The 20,370-nt window shown below is 53.0% G+C and overlaps 1 protein-coding gene across 3 annotated transcripts in view; it reads left to right on the top strand.

The window, feature by feature from the left end:
* The window catches only part of IGF2BP2 (insulin like growth factor 2 mRNA binding protein 2), a 180,019-nt gene that overhangs the window by 154,621 nt on the left and 5,028 nt on the right, over positions 1-20,370 (top strand). For 2 of the 3 annotated variants that reach the window (XM_056121577.1, XM_056121578.1), the window contains exons 6-13: positions 162-434; positions 2,478-2,612; positions 4,622-4,744; positions 5,260-5,395; positions 6,825-6,953; positions 14,902-14,973; positions 15,452-15,568; positions 19,632-19,706. In XM_056121577.1, the coding sequence (XP_055977552.1) occupies positions 162-434; positions 2,478-2,612; positions 4,622-4,744; positions 5,260-5,395; positions 6,825-6,953; positions 14,902-14,973; positions 15,452-15,568; positions 19,632-19,706 (1,060 nt within the window). The remainder of the gene's footprint in view (positions 1-161; positions 435-2,477; positions 2,613-4,621; positions 4,745-5,259; positions 5,396-6,824; positions 6,954-14,901; positions 14,974-15,451; positions 15,569-19,631; positions 19,707-20,370) is intronic. The other variant, XM_056121579.1, reaches the window with a different exon arrangement.

Here is a 20,370-nt window from a genome sequence, read left to right as displayed (position 1 = left end):
CCTTCATTCCCGACTCCCTTTCCCGCCATTCACCACGTGCTCTGAGGGAGCGGAGGTGGAGTCTCTCTGGCTCATTGCTGGGCATCCAGCCAGGCCGTGCCACCCACAGGGGCTTCTCTGACTTCTCGCTAACGTGGTTCACCTGTCCTGGTGCATTCCAGAGCCATCGAGAAGCTGAGCGGGCATCAGTTCGAGAACTACTCCTTCAAGATTTCCTACATCCCGGATGAAGAGGTGAGCTCCCCCTCACCCCCTCAGCGAGCCCAGCGTGGGGACCACAGCTCCCAGGAGCAAGGCCACGCCCCTGGGGGCTCTCCGCAGGCCCGGCAGATTGATTTCCCGCTGCGGATCCTGGTCCCCACCCAGTTTGTTGGTGCCATCATCGGAAAGGAGGGCTTGACCATAAAGAACATCACTAAGCAGACCCAGTCCCGGTACGTGCCTCCTCCGGGGCTCCCTGGGCGGGCTCGTGAGGGGGTTCCCTTAGTTGCCCGTGCTGGAGGGGGCGGGGGGGTGCTGGACGGGATGCAGCTTCCTTGAGCAGCACTACTAATGCACTAACAGAATGCGGGGGGCGTGGATGAGCTTTTGTGTCAGTGGCCTGAAATTTCTGCCCCGAAAGACCAAAAGGACCTTAGGAACGGTCCTAGTGACCTCCCGACACCAAGGGCTGCTGAATGCTTTTATTTCTAACACTGCAGCGGAGTGGGGCTGAACTGGGGGGGGGGGGGTCCTAAAAGGGCTTCTCCCGAGTGGTGGCCTCTCCGTGAGACCACCTAAACAGTTCCCAGAGACACAGGTGAGTCACTGTCGGATGGAGCAAGAAACCAAATACAGCTACTAGAATGTTTCGTTTTCTCTGTGGAAGGAGGTTGAGCTGGGAGAGGAATTTCCAATGGGTAATATGGCTCTCCACTTAGTATTTCCGGTTCTCTGATAGACTGTGTGTTTTCCATTTTTTCTGTTTTGATTCTTGCCTATTCCTACGACCACAGCATGACAAAATGCACACTGAGCTGGGAGCTTGAAAACAAAGATCCATCATGAGCTTTGCCAGGTCATGGCGCTGCGATCTTGCAGGGGAAATAGAGCTTCTCTGAATATCAATTGATTCTTGTGTAAACCAAGATTATTGGGATAATTAGAACAGTTGGGAAGATTGAATGAGATAATTACTATGAAAGCGCTTAAATTGCAAAATGCCCAAGTTACTCACAATATTAGGTATTTATATGCCTGATGCCTCTCATTCAGACATTCATTGAGTCTCATAATCTGAAAAGCACCATTTCCTCAATGTGTCTGAATTACTCTCAACTTATAGACACTTGTAAGAGTCCCAAGAGTCCTGGAATGAGATGCTAAAATAGTAGAGGGGAGAATTACTGGCCGCTGAACCTTTTATTTTAAAGATCTTTTTCCTGAGTGTTCTGTTAGCACCAAGGTGATATTTATGTATTTTTTTCTCAGTTGTTTAAACTTGCAAACAAAGATGAAGAATAGCTCTTAACACATAGATGCTTGCACCACCCCTATCGGCTCACACTGAGATGTGGCTTAATTAACACAAATTGCAGCTGCAGTGTCAGGTGTTGTTAAAGATGCATGTTTGGAGTGAAGTGACTTCTCAGATGATATACCCATGTTTTGGGAACAGGCTAACAACTTGCATCTTGAATTTCCAATCACCAGTGTAAAATAAGATAACAGTGAGTTACGTATTTTTGCAAGATTGCACACATGAAGAGGGGCCACCGCTACCCAAAAGGCCTGACAAAGGCATCAAGCTTTTGAGCTGTTTGTTTTGCGAGCCTGAAAGAAGGCTGACTGCCAGGGGAAAAGAAAGGCAATCGGAAATTTAAACAGCAGAGTGAGGCCAGGCCTCTTGTTTTCCTTCCACCAACAGGTCTATAAACCTTGCTTGGGTTTAATGTTTGGGTTTATATTAACATCCAGCTTTAAGCACGGCCATCAATTCATAGACCTGCTGTGTGCCAGGGTGCAGAATTAACTCGCTCACTTTACATTTGCAAGACTGCACAAAAATACTTCATCTGACAGTGGCTTCATTACCAAGTTGGCGTGGCCTCACGTCAAGCCTGTATGGAACACTCTTGCCAGTGGAACCGCGAAGAAGTCAAGTTTGTCACAAGAACATTTCATTCAGACATTCATTGAGTCACATAATCTCTCTCTCTCTCTCTCTTTTCTCTCTCTCTCTCTCTCTCTCTCTCTCTCTCTCTCTCTCTCTCTCTCACACACACACACACACACACACACACACACACCATCCATCCCCATCTCCTCCCCCCAGTGCCTTACCCACCTTCTTGGAAAGGAGCACTGGTCACAAACCTGCCAGGGTCACTTCCTTGTCTGTCTGTCCTTGCTGTCTGTTGGCTGGTGTGACGGTTTCTTGGGACAAGACCCCTTCCCAGGGGAGGTTGTGCTATGGCTCCTGATTCTTTCCCTCCAAGGGTGGATATCCACAGGAAGGAGAATTCCGGGGCTGCAGAGAAGCCGGTCACTATCCATGCCAGCCCAGAGGGGACTTCTGAAGCCTGCAGGATGATCCTTGAGATCATGCAGAAGGAGGCCGACGAGACCAAACTGTGAGTTGGCAAGCAAAACCCAGACTCAGGAGGGAACCAGCGAGGTTCTCAGTTACTTTACCTCGGGGGAAATATTAAGGCTGTTACTCAGTGAAGGACACAGAAAAGTGATTTTTTTTTTTTTTAATGATAGGCATGGGTCTGGAGCAATAACACAGCGGGTAGGGCGTTTGCCTTGCACACGGCCAACCCAGGTTTGATTCCCAGCATCCCACATGGTCCCCTGAGCACTGCCAGGGGTAATTCCTGAGTGCAGAGCCAGGAATAACCCCTGTGCATCTCCAGGTGTGACCCAAAAAGCCAAAAAAATAAATAAATAAAAAGATAGGCATTCTATTGCAGTTATATGGTCACAGTGGTATTAACATTTGTGGTATTGCTGGCCAGTTACTGCACAGCGCCCCCTGCAGAGCGTCCACTGCCCTTCGCCTTCTGTCTCTTGAGTCCAGTCCTTCACCGCTACCACCTCCTCCCTCCACTGTGTGGTAATCTGGGTTTTGTAAGCCAGCGCCAAGGGTCCCTTCTTGGGCGCTTCTTTGCTTTCTCCCTTGGAGCGTCCCACGGAGTGAGATGGGTGTTTGTGTTTGTCCTTTCCCTCCGACCTCCTTCACTCGCTGCTACTCAGCTCCATTCAGGTTGCAACAACCTGCGTGATTTTGTCTTAGAGCTCTGCAGAGTTTTCCATTGTGTGTATATGCACAACTTCTTTAGCAATTTGACCGTTGCTTGGCATTTGGCTTGTTTCTATATTCTGGCAATGTTTTTTGAGGGAGTCACTCCTGGCAAGGTCAGGAGACTAGAGAGGTGCCAGGAATTGAATCTGGGTCATGCGAATGCAAGGCAAGTGCGACACCTGCCACCTACTGCTACTGTTTCTTCAGACCCCTGGTGATTATTTTTAAGAAATTTGTTTACCTGGAGAAAAAAATGGAAATAGAAATTTTGCACTAATAATGCGGCTGTTTATTCACTTACCTCCAAATGCTTCCATCATTCATTGGTAATATTACTGATTCCATTATGTTGTTTTTGCATTTTTTTCTTAATTTGTCTAAGATGTCTGAGTTTTCTCTGAGGCTTTTTTATATATCTCTGTGATAGTTATTTTAAATTCTTTGCCAGGTACTTCCTAGACTTCAAGGGTCAGTTTCTGGTGTGTGTGTGTGTGTGTGTGTGTGTGTGTGTGTGTGTGTGTGTGTGTAAGTGCTTTACTCATTGTGCTCTCTCTCTCTCTCCAGCTTCCAATTTTCTGGAATTTTTATAGTTCTGGATTTCTAGGGGTCAGTACCTGGAAATTTATATTTGATTTTTTTTGTTAGGTGACTGTGTTACCTCACTCATTCTGCTTTTGAGGTTCTGGGGTCTCTCACGCCTTTCCCTTCCTTGCCCTGGCTTCTGACCAGAGTTGTAGCTCTAATTCGCTCCTGAGGCCAAGGGGTCCCCAGGACACTGCCCAGAACAGCCAGGCAGGTGGACTCGGGGCCCTGCTTGTGTCTGTCTCCATAATGGAGCCTTGGTACTGGGTGGCCTCCACTCCTTGTTTTGCTCTAGAGAGAAAAGCAAAACATAGGCGTGCCCAGGGCCACATACTGTCCCTTCCCCTTCCGCTGGAGTCCAGTCCTGGTTTTATAGTGGCCTCCATGCCGCAGTGGCTGTGATTCTGGCCTGTCTGCGTGTCTGGGTGTCTCTGTGGGAGGGGGAGGCCTGGAGCCTCCTAATGTGTGTCTGGCTGATGGCATTCTCTCTCTTCTAGCACCTTTTTAACGGAAAAAAAAAAAAAAACCTTCTTAAGTCACCTTCGTAGACTTCTCATGTCATTGGCCTTATCTGTCTTCCAGATCACTTCTCACCACCCACAGCAGTGGAGTATGGTGGACCCCCATAAAGCCTCCTCTAAAGCCCCTGGCCTCTAGTACCTGGACAAAAACATTTCTATTGAGAAGAGAAAGGCAGGGTCATAGCTTGGGAAAAGGTGTTCATGTTAAGCGTCTAACCATCTTCTCTTTCAGAGTTGAAGAGATTCCGCTGAAAATCTTGGCCCACAATGGCCTGGTCGGAAGACTGATCGGAAAAGAAGGCAGAAATTTGAAGAAAATTGAACATGAGACAGGGACTAAGATAACAATCTCATCGTAAGCCACCTTTGCAGATGTATTGTTGGGTTCATACTAGATGAACTAGTAGTAAAAGGTTCTGAGCATTTGATATGCCCGATCCATTCATCTGCTTTTCCCTCCCAAGGGATGGTAATTTTAAATGACATCACAGTTCCTGATGCCCTCCAGACAGATGCATGGAGCTAACAAATACCTGGCTATGATTTAAGTCTTTCCCAAGGGCTCAGAGACGGGGACAGATGTTCTAGACCAGGGTATGGTCGAGGGTGTTGGTCCCTTCTCCTCGATTTCCGTCCTGTGATGACCCCCTTGTCCTGATGATTGGTTGGGTTCCCTGTTGACATGCATTTCGCTCAGTGCCCCCTCGGAGTGTGCTGTGAACCCACAGGGACAATGGGGTGCCCAGCTGGTATAGAGTTCACCTATGGTGGAAGAACTCAGACCTCTGTCCATCTCCTCCACCAAGACTTGATCCTGCTGGGTTTTCCTTTTCCTTTTGAGAATTTTTTCCTCTCTTTCCTGGCGGGCAGCTTGCAGGACTTGAGCATATACAATCCTGAACGCACCATCACTGTGAAGGGGACTGTTGAGGCGTGTGCCAGTGCCGAGATGGAGATCATGAAGAAGCTGCGTGAAGCCTTTGAAAACGACGTGCTGGCCGTGAACGTAAGTGGCTCGCGCTTCTTGCCCTGGTAGCTGTCACGTGTGCTCTCTGGCGGGAAGCGAGGAACTACCATCCCTCATAGCCAGAGCACCCTGTGGAATAGACCTGCAGAGTTCGCCCGGCCTTCCTGCAGCAACTGGCTGGTCAGTTCTGATGGACACGTTGGATAAAAGAGTGTCCGTGATTCCATGTGAAAATCTTTTTTTTCTTCTTTTTTGGGTCACATCCGACGATGCTCAGGGTTACTCCAGCTCTGCACTCAGGAATCACTCCTGGCGGTGCTTGGGGGACCATATGGGATGCTGGGAATCAAACCTGGGTTGGCCGCGTGCAAGGCAAACGCCCTACCCGCTGTGCTATCGCTCCAGCCCTCCATGTGAAAATCTTACACCACCCCACACCTCCACCAGTTCGGCACTGCCGTGGTGTCCTGGGAACCCCAGTACCACAGGGCCTGAGCATGGAACCTTCTGGCCCAGCTGGCCAAGTCTTTCTGGGAGTGACCCTGGGACCTCAGAGCACTGTTTGGAATCCCTCTCCCCAACAAAAAATGAAAAAAAAAAAAAGAGTATGTGCAGCATCTGTACATTTGAAGCGGACATGACGAATCGCTTCATTAAGAGATAAGTCATTAGGGCTGGAGCCATAGCATAGTGGGTAGAACATTTGCCTTGCACACGGCTGACCTGGGTTCGATTCCCAGTATCCCGTATGGTCCCCTGAGTACCACCAGGAGTAATTCCTGAGCGCAGAGCCAGGAGTAACCCCTGTGCAACACCAGGTGTGACCCAAAAATAAAAAAAAATAAATTAAAAAAAAAGAGAAACAAATCATTGATTATTCTTTGAGGGAGGGCCTCTCAGTCAGTCTCTGTGCACAAGGAAGTGACCGTCTGAAACAGAAGCGGTGCCATGGGATGGATTGAATGCTGCAGGGTTCAAGACTCTGGAAGCGGGGCAGGAATGTGGCTCAGTGGGAGAGGGCTTGCTTGCATGTATGAGACCCTGACCCTGGGTTTCAATCCCAGCAGTGAGAAAAAAAAAAAACACAAGAGAGAAGAAAAAGGGACACAGGGGACTCCAAGGCGACACAGAAAGGGCTCTAAGCAGAGGGGAAGGGCAGCTTCCAGGGTGTGGGGACCCTGTGTCTGGGTGGAAGCCCCCAGGAGCACTTGGCCAGGTGAGGAGGGGAAAGCCTCCTGGCAGGGAGACCCCGTGCGCAGCCCCCAGGGGCAAGAAGGGAGCAGGACTGTTGGGCTGGGGCCAAGAGACACCAAGGGAGAGCCCAGGGACCATCTTGGAGACGCACAGACGCGAGGAGCAGGAAGGGCAGATGGGCGCCCCTGCGGGGGGACCAGCGCTGGTGTCCCCCGCCCCACCCCCGCTGGGTACCTCTGCGCCCCTCCTCACGCTGCCCTTCCTCTCCTACCAGCAACAAGCCAATCTGATCCCAGGACTGAACCTCAGTGCACTCGGCATCTTCTCCACGGGACTCTCGGTGCTACACCCGCCCTCAGGGCCCCGAGGGGTCGCCCCCGCACCCCACTACCATCCTTTCACGGTAAGTCACTCAGCACCCAGAGCTTGGCTCGTGCTCCAGTGCTCCGACTGCCTGCTGAGAGAGGCGTGGCTTGGGCTGAACTGGGGCTAGAGGCTTCGTGCGGAGGCCGTGCTCCTCCTGAATGTGAAAGGGACCTACCTCGTTTCTTAGGGTCTTCCGGCACATGCCCAGAAGCCGTGCTGCTAGAGATGCAGTGACCACCGGCACATTCAAGAACTCGCTGAATCAGTTGAGCATGTCAGATGCTCAGAACCTTCCACTTGTAGTTCAGCTAATAAATAAACTCATGATTCTTTCTCTCTATGGGAAGAAGGGATGTGCCTGATCGAATGAGAACCTTGGAGCCATAGCACAGCGGGTAGGGCGTTTGCCTTGCACGCGGCTGACCGGGGTTCGATTCCTCCATCCCTCTTGGAGAGCCTGGCAAGCTACTGAGAGTATCCCATCCACATGGCAGAGCCTGGTAGGCTCCCTGTGGCGTATTCGATATGTCAAACACAGTAACAAGTCTTACAATGAAGACATTACTGGTACCCGCTCGAGCAAATCTATAAACAGCAGGAAAACAATGCTACAGTGATACTAGGGTACCTGGATAATCCTTGGAAACAGACACACACAACACACTTGTGTCTGCAGCTCCAATACATCATTTATTGCTGCAGGCCACCTTTAAAACAAAATGACGCGCTTTTTTTTTTGTCTCTAAACTCTTAATTCAGTGCCTAGCATTCAGAAAGTCCTCAGTCACTGTTGTTTGCGCCATAATTAATAAGGCAGTGTGTGTTGCATTTTCTGCTCGTTCATATTCTCATTCAGAAGCATTATTCAGGATTAGTTTATTGTCACATCGGGGGGAAGGGTACTAGATGACTTTTTTTCCCATTCCCAATTCTTCATGGGCTGGAGCGATAGCACAGCAGGTAAGGCGTTTGCTTTGCATGCAGCCAACATGGCTGACCTGAGTTTGATTCCTCCACCCCTCTCGGAGAGCCCGGCAAGCTACCGAGAGTATCTCGCCCTCACGGAAAAAGCCTGGCAAGCTACCCGTGACGTATTCGATATGTCAAACACAGGAACAACAAGTCTCACAATGGAGACGTTACTGGGCCTGCTGGTGAAAATCAACGAACAACGGGAGGGCAGTGACAGTGACAATTCTCCATACATTCTCCTTCAGGGGGATAGGTGCAGGCGATCGAACCCAGGACCTCATGCAGGAGAAGCAGGTGGCCCACCAGCCCGCCACTGAGCTCCCCTGGCCCCTCAGATTGCTTAATTTTTAAGCAGATTTCTCTCCCTCCTTGAAATGGGAGGAATTTTGAGTCTTACCTTCGCCACTCCTTTCTGTTGAGAGGTCTCTGCTGAAAGTGTCTCCATGTAAGACTTCCCAGTACCGCTAGGGTCAGGAGCAACCCACTGAGCTGCTCTGCCAATAAAACACAGACATAAAGTGAAACCCACTTCCTCAGTCACAAAAACATAAACATTACGGAATCTTGTTTCGGTCTAGATTGTCTGAGCAACTCTCAGCCCCTCTGCGTCACAGCGAGAGTGCCCGGGACCCCGTTTGGAGCTGTTCGTGTTTGTGTGTGTCTATGACTCGGTGTGTCTGCATGTGTGTCTGTGCCCACATGTGCATCTCCTCCTGTCTTGCATCTGTATATGTCCGTGCCTGTGTGGGAGAAGGAGCTGGCACTTGCAGGAGGGATTGTAGCGGTGCTGCGTGAGCGCTCAGAGGAGTGAGGAGAGCTGAGAGAGGGATGTGCCCGCTTACCGTCTTTGGCTATACAGTTCCACGACTGACGTGGCTGGGCAGGTGCACCCACTGGCTTACTCAGGCAGCGGTTTTTAGTCGCCAGGACACAGAGCAGTGCCCGTCCACAGAAAAGTTTGCAGATATGAAAGAAAAAAAAACAGTCCTTGCCACTTACCACATGTCTGCCTGCATCGTGGACTAACTGCAGTGACCTTTCTGCAGATCGGCAGAACATTAATGCAGACCCGGCATGATCCATGGACTGGCAGTTGAAAACTGCTGGCTTAGAGGACACTTCTTGTTTCTCAGGAGGTCTTTGCCCACAAATCATTGCATGATAAACCCAGAATCAAACTGTCACGGCCTAAATAGCATGAATGGTGGAGGAAGGCATTGGGGATGTTAGCCCATGACAGAGCCCAAGACGGATCCTCAGTACCACCAGGAGTGATTGAGGGAGAAAGTCTAATAGAATGAGGCCACTGCTGGGGCAGGGGAGTTAGTACAGCGGGGAGGGCGCTTGCCTTGCACGCGGCCCACCTGGGTTCGATCCTCTACATCCCATATGGTCCCCTGACCATCGTCAGGAGTACAGAGCCTGGAATTGCCTCGGAGCAATCCTGGGTGTGATCCAAAAACAAATAAACAAAAATGGGGCAACTTCTAAAACTGACCATCTAACCCAAGAGCAGCAACTGCGGTGAAGCCTCTTTGTAAATCAAATGTAACCGTTTACACTCTCTGCCTTTCCTGCTGCTGTGGCCAGCCTGAGCAGACGACAGAGAAACCCTACAACCTGCAAAACCCAAAGAAGCTCACAAACCATTGGCAGATGCATCCACTGAACCACAAGGAAAAGTTTCCATGTCCTAGCAGGATACTTTCTAAACTTGGAAATAAACTTGTCCTCCTGGAAAGCTTCCTCTACATCGGAGATTTTTACAACCGTAGAATTTTTCATTTTACTAAAATACGTCGTCCCTGGTATTTATAAAACCATGTCAGTAAAGGTTGGCTTTTCAGCGTAGAAACACAGTGTTCCATTGCTGTCTGGCCACAGCCGCTCAGGGCTCCGGTGAAGACAGCACCAAGGACAGGGCTGCCGCAGACCGGACCAGCTGGGGGCTCTGTGGGAACCTCTAGTTCTTAGAAAATTGAGCTGGTTTTCTCAGCATTCAGGTTTCAGGGAACCAGGGCGTTTCTTGAGAACATTCAGAGAGAACTCTAGTGCTTTCTCTCAGAGCTTCCAAAGGTCAACAAGTCTGTGCATCTCCTTTTATAACTGGCTCATGCACGTCGTGGGTGTCATGTTCTGGTGTCTTTCTATCCCAGGCTGTAAAAATAGTCACTGTGATTTTTGTTTTGTTTTGCTTTTGTTGGCATGCTATTTTTTCCCTCCTCTGTTATTTATTTTGTTACAAAGTTACAAAGATTTATGATTGTGTTTCAGGTATATACTGTTCCAACCCCAGTGCCCACTACCCTCCCCCAGTGTCCCCAGTTTCCTTCCCACCCCCCAGCCTCCCTCTGTGGCGGGCACTTCCCCTCCCCCATTGTCCTCCTGCCCCTCCCTACTCGCCCCCTAACCCCTGCCCCTGTGCCGAGCTTTCTACAGAAGACCAGTTCTCCTGCTCTTCATTTTTCATCTGTGTTTGCTTAACGGTAGTTCTTGGTTATTCTTCTGAAGGGAATTGCTTATAGCTAGAATTCCTAAGAAATTTATCTCAGCGTAGGACTTAAAAGAGGCATCTGGGTTTTTTTCCACCCAAATGAACAATCATACCAAAATCGTCTGTGGAGTAACCCATCTTTTTTTTTTTTCTTTTAAATGTAGCAATCCTATTTTTTCAGCCACTGACTAAGCCGACTGAAGTGGGCAGGAACTCCTCAGTACTCTTCTTTCTAAAGTTTTTATTGAATGTCCATCAGATAGACCATTACAAAGCCATTCACGATTGGGTTTCAGTCATACAGTGGTTCAACACCCATCCCCCCACCAGTGAACCTACCGGTGTAGGTTTCTTGGTACACCAATGTCCCCAGTCTACCTACTGCCACCCCCATGCCTGCCTCTATGGCAGACACTTCTCCTCCCACCCCCCTCTCTCTCCCCCTCCCCCGCCCCCGCCCCCTTTGGTGCATTATACTTTGCAATACAGGTACTTAGAGGCCATAGCGTTTGTTCAGGCTGGTCAGTATTTTTATTGGGAAGGTAAGGCTGGAGTAGCTGTTTAACTGGGTGGCAGCCTTGGTACGTGGACGTGACTGCCAGCCTTGGGGTGTGGACGTGACTGCCAGTGTGCTTTCAGGAATACAGGGAAGTGGGGTGGGGGGGAATAGCCCATCCCAACTCCACAAAAGCCTGGAGTTTTCAGTCACAAAACCCACATATCTGAATTGTCAACAGAAAATTAATATCTCGGTGAGGTCTGGTCTGAGACAGGGGAGGCTGGCCAGGGGCATGGTGGCAATTTTGGATTGTGGGAGCAAGCAACTGCCAGGGATTCTTCTTGGGCAGGTGCCAGGCTGACCTGCCCTCCCCCTCACCACCACCCCCCCACTCCAGTTTACCCTAGTCTGTTCAGCCATGCGCGGATCTGAGATAAACTCTGCTTGTGATCTCTTTTAGGATTTGTCTATGGGTCTCTTAAGGTTGATAAATGAGCTTGTATAGCTGAGTGTGGCTCCCACATACCTAACTCTTCTTGTTTTTCTTTGGAGCTGCATCGTATTCATTGTGTCTCTGCACCACAGCTTCTAGGCCTCTGGAGTTGAGCATTTGGGTTGCTTCCCATTTGGGTTGGCTGTTGTGCTAAGTGCAGCAATGAACATAGGTGTGCAGATGACCATTGGAAGTGATGTTTCTGTATTTGGGACATAGATGCCAGCATGGCTATGACTGAATCATGCGGGCAGACAGGAAAAAGTAGAGACAGCCATACTGGATTTAGATCAAATAATATTATAGCTGAAGAAAGCAAGTCTGGGCTGGAGCTCTAGTACTGCAGATGGGGCCTCGCCTTGCATGCAGCCAACCCGGATTTGATCCCCCGGCACCACATGTGGTCCCCCAAGCCCACCAGGAATAATGATTCCTGAGCACCACCACGTGTACCCCCCTAAAAAACCAAACAAAAAAGGTAAGCACCTTAACCTCCATACTATCTCTCCAGTCCCAAGAACTCAAATGTTTAGAGCAAGTTCTCTTTCCCTGGGTGAACGCACAGGGCCCTTTCCTGGCCTTGCTCGGCCTTGCTGCTGTCTTTTGTGCTGTGGCTTCCCCTGCCTAGCGAGTTTAATTGTGTATAGAAACACTCAACAGAGGGACTGTGGGACTTGTTTGGGATTCCCAGGGGAGGGTCCCAGGAGGTGTAATGGAAGAGCCTGCGCCGAGCCCCTCCTCCACTTCCACGCAGAGGGAGCCCCCGAGAAGGGAGGGGATTCGGGGTGTGCTGAGAGCCTCCCTCCCTCCCTGCCTTGCCTCTCCGCGGGGATCAGGGGCTACACCTGGTGGGGGTCCCCACCCCCCAATAAAATGACTCGGAATGAAAGCAGCTGGTCCCTCATCGAAGGGCTGATGGCCCTCCTACCTGGGGCATGAGCCAGACTGCCACCTTGGGGGTGGGGTTGCATTCCTGGCCTCTTTGCCCCCCAGCCTGGCGCGACCCCCTGTGTCCATTAGAGAGAGCATTTTGTCAGGCCCCCCATCAGGTCGCCTCTCTCATGAGGACTAAGCAAACTCGTGCTATTTGGGGGGCAGGTGCGGTGGAGGGAATGCAAGAAACGCGCCTGCCCCAGAGCTGCACTTCCAAGAACTGATGATTCAGTCCAGTCCTCTCAGGTCTTCTGTCCGTGAGCCCCCAGACTCCCGCCCCTGCCCCAGGCCGGCCTCCCAGCTGCACCTCAGCCACCAGCCTCTGGCAACTCGGTCCTCTGAGTCCTCCACACACCCAGGGGTAGGGCTCAGTTTGGTTGAGTATCATGTTGGGTGTTTTATGCACCTAGTATGGGGTTGGTTGTACTGTGGGTGGTTTATTCTTGGCCTCACATTAGTTTTGGTGGGGAAAAAAGACAATTTAAAATTCAAAAGAACTATCTCTGCTCTGAGGGCTGAAGTGAAGGCTCATCTAATCCTTCGTGAGATGAAGGTAGGAACACTGTTCCCCAAGATAGAGCATTGAGCAGAAAACACACACACACACACACACCCCAGGATGGGGATCTGGATGGAACAGGGTCTGAAGCTGAGGTCCTTTGAGAATGGCAGGATGAAAGGGACCAGCCTCTCCCACACAACCTCCCTAATTCTGTTCAAACTCTGTGGTTTACAGTTTTGATCATAATTCAGTTATTCCCAGTATTCAGTGTCCAGCACTAATCCCACCACCAGTGTCCCCAGTTTTCCACCCATCCTTAGCAGGCACACAGGTATTTATTTTATACTGATGGTTACAACAAAACAGCAAACGGAGTTATCCAAAACTAGTGTAGTCAGAGAAAAGCTGTGAAAATTGTTCCATCTGCCCACAGTGTGGTTGACGCCCTCGTGGGGAGCTCCCTGCAGCTTGCAGGGAAGGTTGACCCTTCCGTGTTACTGCTTCTGCTTCCTGAGCTTGGTGCTGTGCTCCTGCTGGGCCGTCAGTACTTGGACTTCGAAAGTGTTGCCGCTGCTCCAGGAGCAGCGAACTGGGCCTGCAAGAAGGACCTCAATAGTGGAGGCTGCAGCGCCTTCTGGAGGCCACGGGCATGCTGGTCTGTCAGTGCCCTCTGGTGGCAACACAGCGGCACTGCCGCCTCCTCTCAACTTCAGGAAGAGAACCCGGGTTGGTGGAGGCCTATGTACACACACACACACACACACACACACACACACACACACACACACAAAACACACACACACCCTGCTTCAGGAACAGCTATAGTATCCTGTGTGACCACTTTTTCTTCCCCAAAGCCAGAGTTTTGCTTTGTATTTTGCCCCCAGTGAGCCTTGAGGGTCAGGTTGTGATCGGGAGCTTAGCGGCCACCTCACAAGTGGTGCCGTCTGCTCGCAGTCCCCTCCCTGGAGGCTCTCCGACAGGGCCAACCATGGGCCTGATACCTCAGAGCTTGTTACCCGCCTTCCTGCAAAGAAGGCCACAGTTCCCTGGCTTGTTGGACTGTGCCAACTCTGGTTGGCCTGCTGCCTGTGAGACTATATTAAATGAGACATAATTTGTGTCTTGCAGAACTTACTGTGAGGAGGGTTTCAGAAGGGGCCATAGAGAACTCTGGATGGGCTAAGCTTGGCATGCATTGCAGGCAGGAATCCCAAGATTTGTCTATCCCTGGTACCCGGTCTCCTCTGCCCCACCAGGAATGCGACCCCATACTAGTAGGGAATATCCCTGAACGCCACTGGGCAGAGGGCCCCAGAACAACAGCAGCAAAACGTTTGTGCATTAGGAAAAACAGGGCATGGGGCTGGAGTGGCTTGTACGGCCGGTTGGGTTCAATCCCCGGCATCCCATATGGTCCCCCGAGCACTGCCAGTGCGGAGCCAGGAGTAGCCCCTGATCATTCCCAGTGTAACTCAGGAAGCCAAAAGAAAGAAAGAAGGCCTTGTTCACAGTAGGTGCTCACTGGAAGCAGCTTTTATTTTTTTATTTATTGGGGTGGAGGCTGGATCCCACCTGACAGTGCTCAGAGGAGCTACTTCTGGCTCTGTTCCCAGCTCTGTGCTCAGAGGACCATAAGTGGTCCCGGGGATCCAGTCGGAATCAGCAGGAAGCGAGGCATATGCCTTAACCCCCGTATTAACGCTCCAGCCGTTACGTCTGTTGGTGGTGGTTCTCGTTTTGTTTTGGGGCCACATCTGGGAATGCTCAATGCTCAGGGGTAACTCCTGCCTCTGCACTCAGGAGTTACCTCTGGCCGTGCTCAGGAGTGAATTATACGGGATGTGGGGGATAGAACCTGGGTCTGTGGGGTGTAGGAGAAGTGCCGGCCCCCAGCACCTATTTCAAATGCTCTTTGTACGTCGGCATGCTTCTGCTTCGAGGTGATGGCCCCTCACTGCCCTGCCTGCAGAGAGAAGATGGGGCAAGGGGATAGGGGTCGGGGGGCGGCTGTGCCGGCCGTGTTGGTGGGGGGCAGCCTTGCTGCATGTCCCCAGGACTCCCCCCCCCCAACTCACTGTCTCTCCTGCAGCAGACACATTCCGGCTACTTCTCCAGCTTGTACCCCCCTCACCAGTTCGGCCCCTTCCCGTATCATCACTCCGTAAGTGTCCCTCAGCCCCCTACCGTCCTCCTGTGGGGGAATTGCCTGCCCTCCTCTCTCCCACCCACGCCTAGCCCTGGGTGGCCTGATCTGAGCATGCTCCTGGCGGTGGCTTGGGTCAGCCATTCTGCCCACCTGGCACTGGAGAGATCCCCCCAGGGAGTGCTCTTGGCTTATGGGGACACTGCCGCCGTGACCAGGATCCCGGGTGGGCCTTGCCCATGGTGTCCAGGCCAGGCCCTGCTCCAACAGGCGGCCTGGTGGAGCCAAGGTGTCCGGGAAGGTTTCTTTTCTTGGAACGTAACTGTGTCACACTCTGTCACGATGCTGGAACCCTGCCGGCACCACATCCGGCCAGTGCTGGGGTCCCGGGGATGGAGGGTAAGGGGGGCTCCCCACAGGCACCCACTGAGCTGGGCAGTGCCTCGAAGAGCTCCTGGGTGCAACTGTGTCTTCCTCGCTTTCTCTCACCTCCCAGTTCCCAGAGCAGGAGATCGTGAACCTCTTCATCCCCACCCAGGCTGTGGGCGCCATCATCGGGAGGAAGGGGGCGCACATCAAGCAACTTGCCCGATTCGCGGGCGCCTCCATCAAGGTAAAGCCGCCCTCGGCAGCCTGGGTCCACCCCGCGCCCCTCATTCCTGTCCTTCGTCCCAGCCGCTCTGGAGCAGATGTGGCCTCTGGGCCCCGTGGCTGCCCTCAACCTCTCATCCTGCTCTGGGGCCCATGGCTTCGCCCCGGCCCTCAGCAGCTCAGTCTTCCAGCAGCTCAGTCCTAGGACCCCTCCCCACAAAATAAAAGAATTCGTGCTGCTCAGGTCCCGTCTTGCTGGGCATCACTGGCCACCCTGGCAGTGCCATGGGGTGCCAGGGATCAAACGGGCAGGCAGACGCCCATCCCTGTGCACTCCCCATTCCCTGTCGCCTTTCATTCTTCTCTTGTTCAGCCAGTCACCAAGTTGGTTTTTTTTTTCTTTTTTGGGTCACACCCAGCAATGCTCAGGGGTTACTCCTGGCTCTGCACTCAGGAATTACTCCTGGTGGTGCTTGGGGGACCATATGGGATGCCGGGGATCGAACCCAGGTCGGCTGAGTGCAAGGCAAACGCCCTACCCGCTGTGCTATCGCTCCAGCCCCCAGTCACCGAGTTTTGAAGAAAATATGAGCCAGGACAGTCTCCTTGGGTCACTGCTCTTGGCTCTTCTCAAGATGGTTCAAAGAAGGGGGGGGCGGGGGCTCCCCCACACTCAGGGACTCCACTTTGGTGCTGACCTTGGTACTTAGTGGCCATTCGTGCTGCTCTGTGCTCATTGGTGGCCACTTACAAAGTTTGGAAAAGATGGTTTGGGAGGAAAACTGAGAAACGACATTGGAACCACAGGGGAACAAAAACAAAGCCTGGAGTTGAAAGGTGACTGCAGGGCCAGGGAGGAGGTGAAGGTGGGGTGGGTGGGTGATGGGAGGGTCGGGGTGGGTGACGGGACACTCACACCCGCGTCCAGCCTCCCGCAGCACAGCCTGTGGCCGGAGCCGAGCTGCTGAGGGGGTGGGTTAGTCGGTCAGCCCTGGGCCGGCTCCAGCTAAGCCTGACTCCCATCTGGAGGGCTGAGCGCACGTCGGGGGGAACAGGAGCAGGACAGTTCTGACTATGGGCGGTTGTGGACGATGAGGCAAGGACTGGGAGGCAGTGGATAGAAGAGAGCTGAAGTGTAAGGCAGGTGCTGGGGTGGGGGGCCCGAGCGACAGCACAGCTGGACGGGCGCTGGCCTTGCCCTGCGGCTCTGGGATCCCATGCAGTCCCCTGAGCACTGCCAGGAGTAATCCCTGAGTGCAGAACTAGGAGTAACCCCTAAGCACTGCCGGATGTGGCCCCCAAACAGACCAACAACAAAGGGGCAGGGCTGGAGAGGTAATGGCAGGGGTTAGGGGGGCTGGAGCAATAGCACAGCACGTGGCCGACCCTGGTTCGATTCCCAGCATCCCATAGGGTCTCCCGAGCACCGCCAGGAGTGATTCCTGAGTGCATGAGCCAGAAGTAACCCCTGAGCATCGCCGGGTGTGACCCAAAAAGAAGAAGAAGGGGGAAAAAAGAATGGCAGGGCGTAGGGCACGTGCCTTGCTTCCTGCTGACCCCAACAGGGTCCCCAGCACCACTTACGGTCCCGTGAGCACTGCCAGGGTGACCCCTGAGCACAGAGATGGGAACAGAGAGACAAGGGTAGCCCCTGGACACCCTCAGGTGTGGCCCAGCCCCTCCCTCGGCGAGACAGACCTAGGGGCCCTGAGGTGGAGGTGGGGGCTCCCAGTGATGGTGAGATGGCCTGGGGGTCCCCTGACATGATGCCTAGCTGTGTTTCTAGACTGAGGCCACTGTCTGCCAGGGAAGGCAGGTGGGCGGGCCCCTAGGAAAAAGGGTGTGGAAGGGATTCGAGTCTGGGTAACCTGGGGGCTTCCCAGGAGGGGGTACGGCTGAGGGCGGGTCCCGGGCCCCTCACAGGCATGCCGGGATGGCCATCCCGGGACCTGGCTCAGCATCCGTGCAGAGAGACACAGTCAGGGACAGGCACTTTGAGCCACCACAGGGCTTTAGAGTTGAGAAAATCAGAAATGCAACCTCAGGATGAATCGGCACCCCCAGGGCACCCCCTGGAAATGGGGTGCTGTCCGTGGAGCACTTGGAACCCTTTGGATCGTAAAGTAGCTTCAGTGTTTTTTGGGGTTTTTTGTTTTTATTTTTTTGCTTTTTGGGGTCACACCCGGTGATGCTCAGGGATTACTCCTGGCTCATGCACTCAGGAATTATTCCTGGCGGTGCTTGGGGGACCATATGGGATGCTGGGAATTGAACCTGGGTCAGCCGTGTGCAAGGCAAACGCCCCACCTGCTGTGCTATTGCTCCAGCCCCATAGCTTCAGTTTTGATCCATTTCATGTGTTTTTTTTTATTTATTCATTTATTTATTTGTTTATTTTTGCTTTTTGAGTCACGCGATGCACTTGGGTTACTTCTGGCTCATGTACGCAGTAATTACTCCTGTTGGTGCTTGGGGGACCATATGGGATGCTGGGGATCGAACCCAGGTCTGCGGCTTTCAAGGCCAAATACCCTATCTGCTCTGCTATCGCTCCAGCCCTGTGTGTTCTAATAAGTAACCTGAGGATTTTTGGAAGAAGGTAAAGCAGGCAGGAAATAGCATGTGATGAGAGCTTCTTCTTTGAAAGGAGGGGGGCGCAGGGCCGGAGGGCTGGGCTGGCCTGGCAGTTAAAGTGCTGGCCTTGCACACAGTGGCCCCTGGCTCCATCCCCAGCTCCACATACGGCCCTCCAAGCCCCGCCAGGAGTGATGGCTGAGCGCAGAGCCAGGTGTGAGCCCTAAGCATAAGAGAAATGTGGGGGAAAGTAGAATTTTAATCTTTAAAAGTAGGGAGGAGTGGGGCTGGAGTGATAGCACAGCAGGTAGGGCGTTTGCCATGTAAGTGGCCGACCTGGGTTCGATTCCTAGCAACCCGTATGGTCCCCCAAGCACCGCCAGGAGAAATTCCTGAATGCAGAGCCAGGAGTAACCCAGAAAGAAAACAGAAAAAAAAAGTAGGGAGGAGGACAGAGAGCTAGTGCCAGGGATGAAGGGCATCCCTGAGAACCCACCAACCCAGATTTGAGTCCCTGGTACCCCATACGGGAACTGAACGAAGCCAGCAGTCACTCCAGAGCACAAAGCCAATAGCAGCCCCTGAGCATGGCTAGATGTGGCCCCCCTGAAAGTGTGGGTGCTGGAGAGGAGACTGAGAGGGCTGAAGCGGGAGGCCCAGGTCCAGTCCCCAGCGTGTCCCCAGCACCCTGGGTGTGGTCAGAAGAAGGGCAGGACTGGTGTTTGCTTGGACTTGGTCTCAGGACCCAGAGCGGGAAGGAAGTGGGGGCAGGGGAGGGTGGGCAGCCAAGCTCCATGTCCCTGTCAGGGCAAGGGTGGGCTGGAAGGGCCACAGGGCACTAGGCGTCCAACCCTCCCTGACAGCAACTGCGGGGCCCCAAGCGACCTCAGGGCACCTGCCTGTGCGTTATGCATTGGGCCCTGGGTTTGGGAGGTGGGAGAGTGGGGGAGGGGGGTCAGAGCCACCTGGTCCTTCCTGTTTCATGTCTCCCGGGGTTCTAGCTGGGCACAGTCTGTCCCTCCTGCTCTCTGGAGCTTCAGTCAGTGGAGCCCTTTGTTGTTGGTGTTGTAACAGGGTTGGACTGTGACCCCTCCCTGGCCTGTTTCCAGCTCTTCCCGGCCAGGGGGGCTGGGGCAAGAAGCAGACCAGGGTATAGTATGGCAGGTTGGGCACTTGCCTTGCATGACGCTGAGCCAGGATTAACCCCCAGCATCTCATAGGGCCCCGAGACCAGCAGGAGTGAACCCGAAGTGCAGAGCCAGGAGTAAAACCCCTGAGCACTGTCAGGTGTGGTTCCCCAACAAACACCAGATTGAAGGCTGGAGGCGGGGTGGGTGGGGGGTGCCAGCGACTCCCAGAGACTTGGAGTCAAGACAGCCAGGCCAGATCTGGGTACAGGGCCCCAGGGCCCTGTGACTTCTGGCTGTTGTGTGGACCACCCACGCAGACGCAAAGGGGGGCTGGCTTGGGTCAGTGAGGCAGCCACATGCTCCCGGCCTTGTGAACTACAGATTGCCCCTGCCGAAGGCCCAGACGTCAGCGAAAGGATGGTCATCATCACTGGACCCCCCGAAGCCCAGTTCAAGGTGAGTGCCAAGGGCCGCCGAGGGGGACCCCTGTCCTCTGAGCCGGTGGTCACTGGCTCCCAGGTCCCTTCTAGCCCAGATCTCATATTCTCAGACTGGGCCTTTCTCTGCCGGGAGCCCCCTCTGCTTCTCTCTCGGGAGAAGCCCCTCTCCATCCCCCGCTCACTGCCCGCCCTCGAGCTCAACGTCCTCCCGAACCATGCAGTTGGGGGAGATGGGGACCCAAAGTTTCATGGGATACATGGTTGCCTTTTGTCCTGACCCCTTTCCTTTGCACTTGTTCAAAGCTGGAGTTCCATGAGTCAGAAGCATTTATTCATACAAGTGTAATCCTTACCGTGGCAAAGGTTCCAAATCCGTCTGAGCGGACAGTACTGACCTGTGTGGGGCTGTTTCGCTCAGATAAACAGAGATCCATAGGCGGGAGCAGAGCGCAGATTCCTGTGGGGAATAGGATTGCACCTGAGGCCCTTGCAGTGAAATACCCCGCAGGGCAGAAGGATGGTGGCCTGGGGAAAAGGGGGCCGGGGGAGACTGCTAAAAGAAAGGGGTTCGGATTTGGCGGAGTAGAGTGGTCTGGCCAAGCTGTCAGCTGCTCATCAGAGTAAAGGTGTTCAGAGTCATTGGCGGCTTCTTAGGAGATGATCTGACTCAGGTGGGAGAT

This window comes from Sorex fumeus, unplaced genomic scaffold (genome assembly GCF_029834395.1).
Source record: "Sorex fumeus unplaced genomic scaffold, SorFum_2.1 ptg000044l, whole genome shotgun sequence".
Classification (NCBI taxonomy): domain Eukaryota; kingdom Metazoa; phylum Chordata; class Mammalia; order Eulipotyphla; family Soricidae; genus Sorex; species Sorex fumeus.
This window is presented reverse-complemented; position numbering and strand designations above follow the sequence as displayed.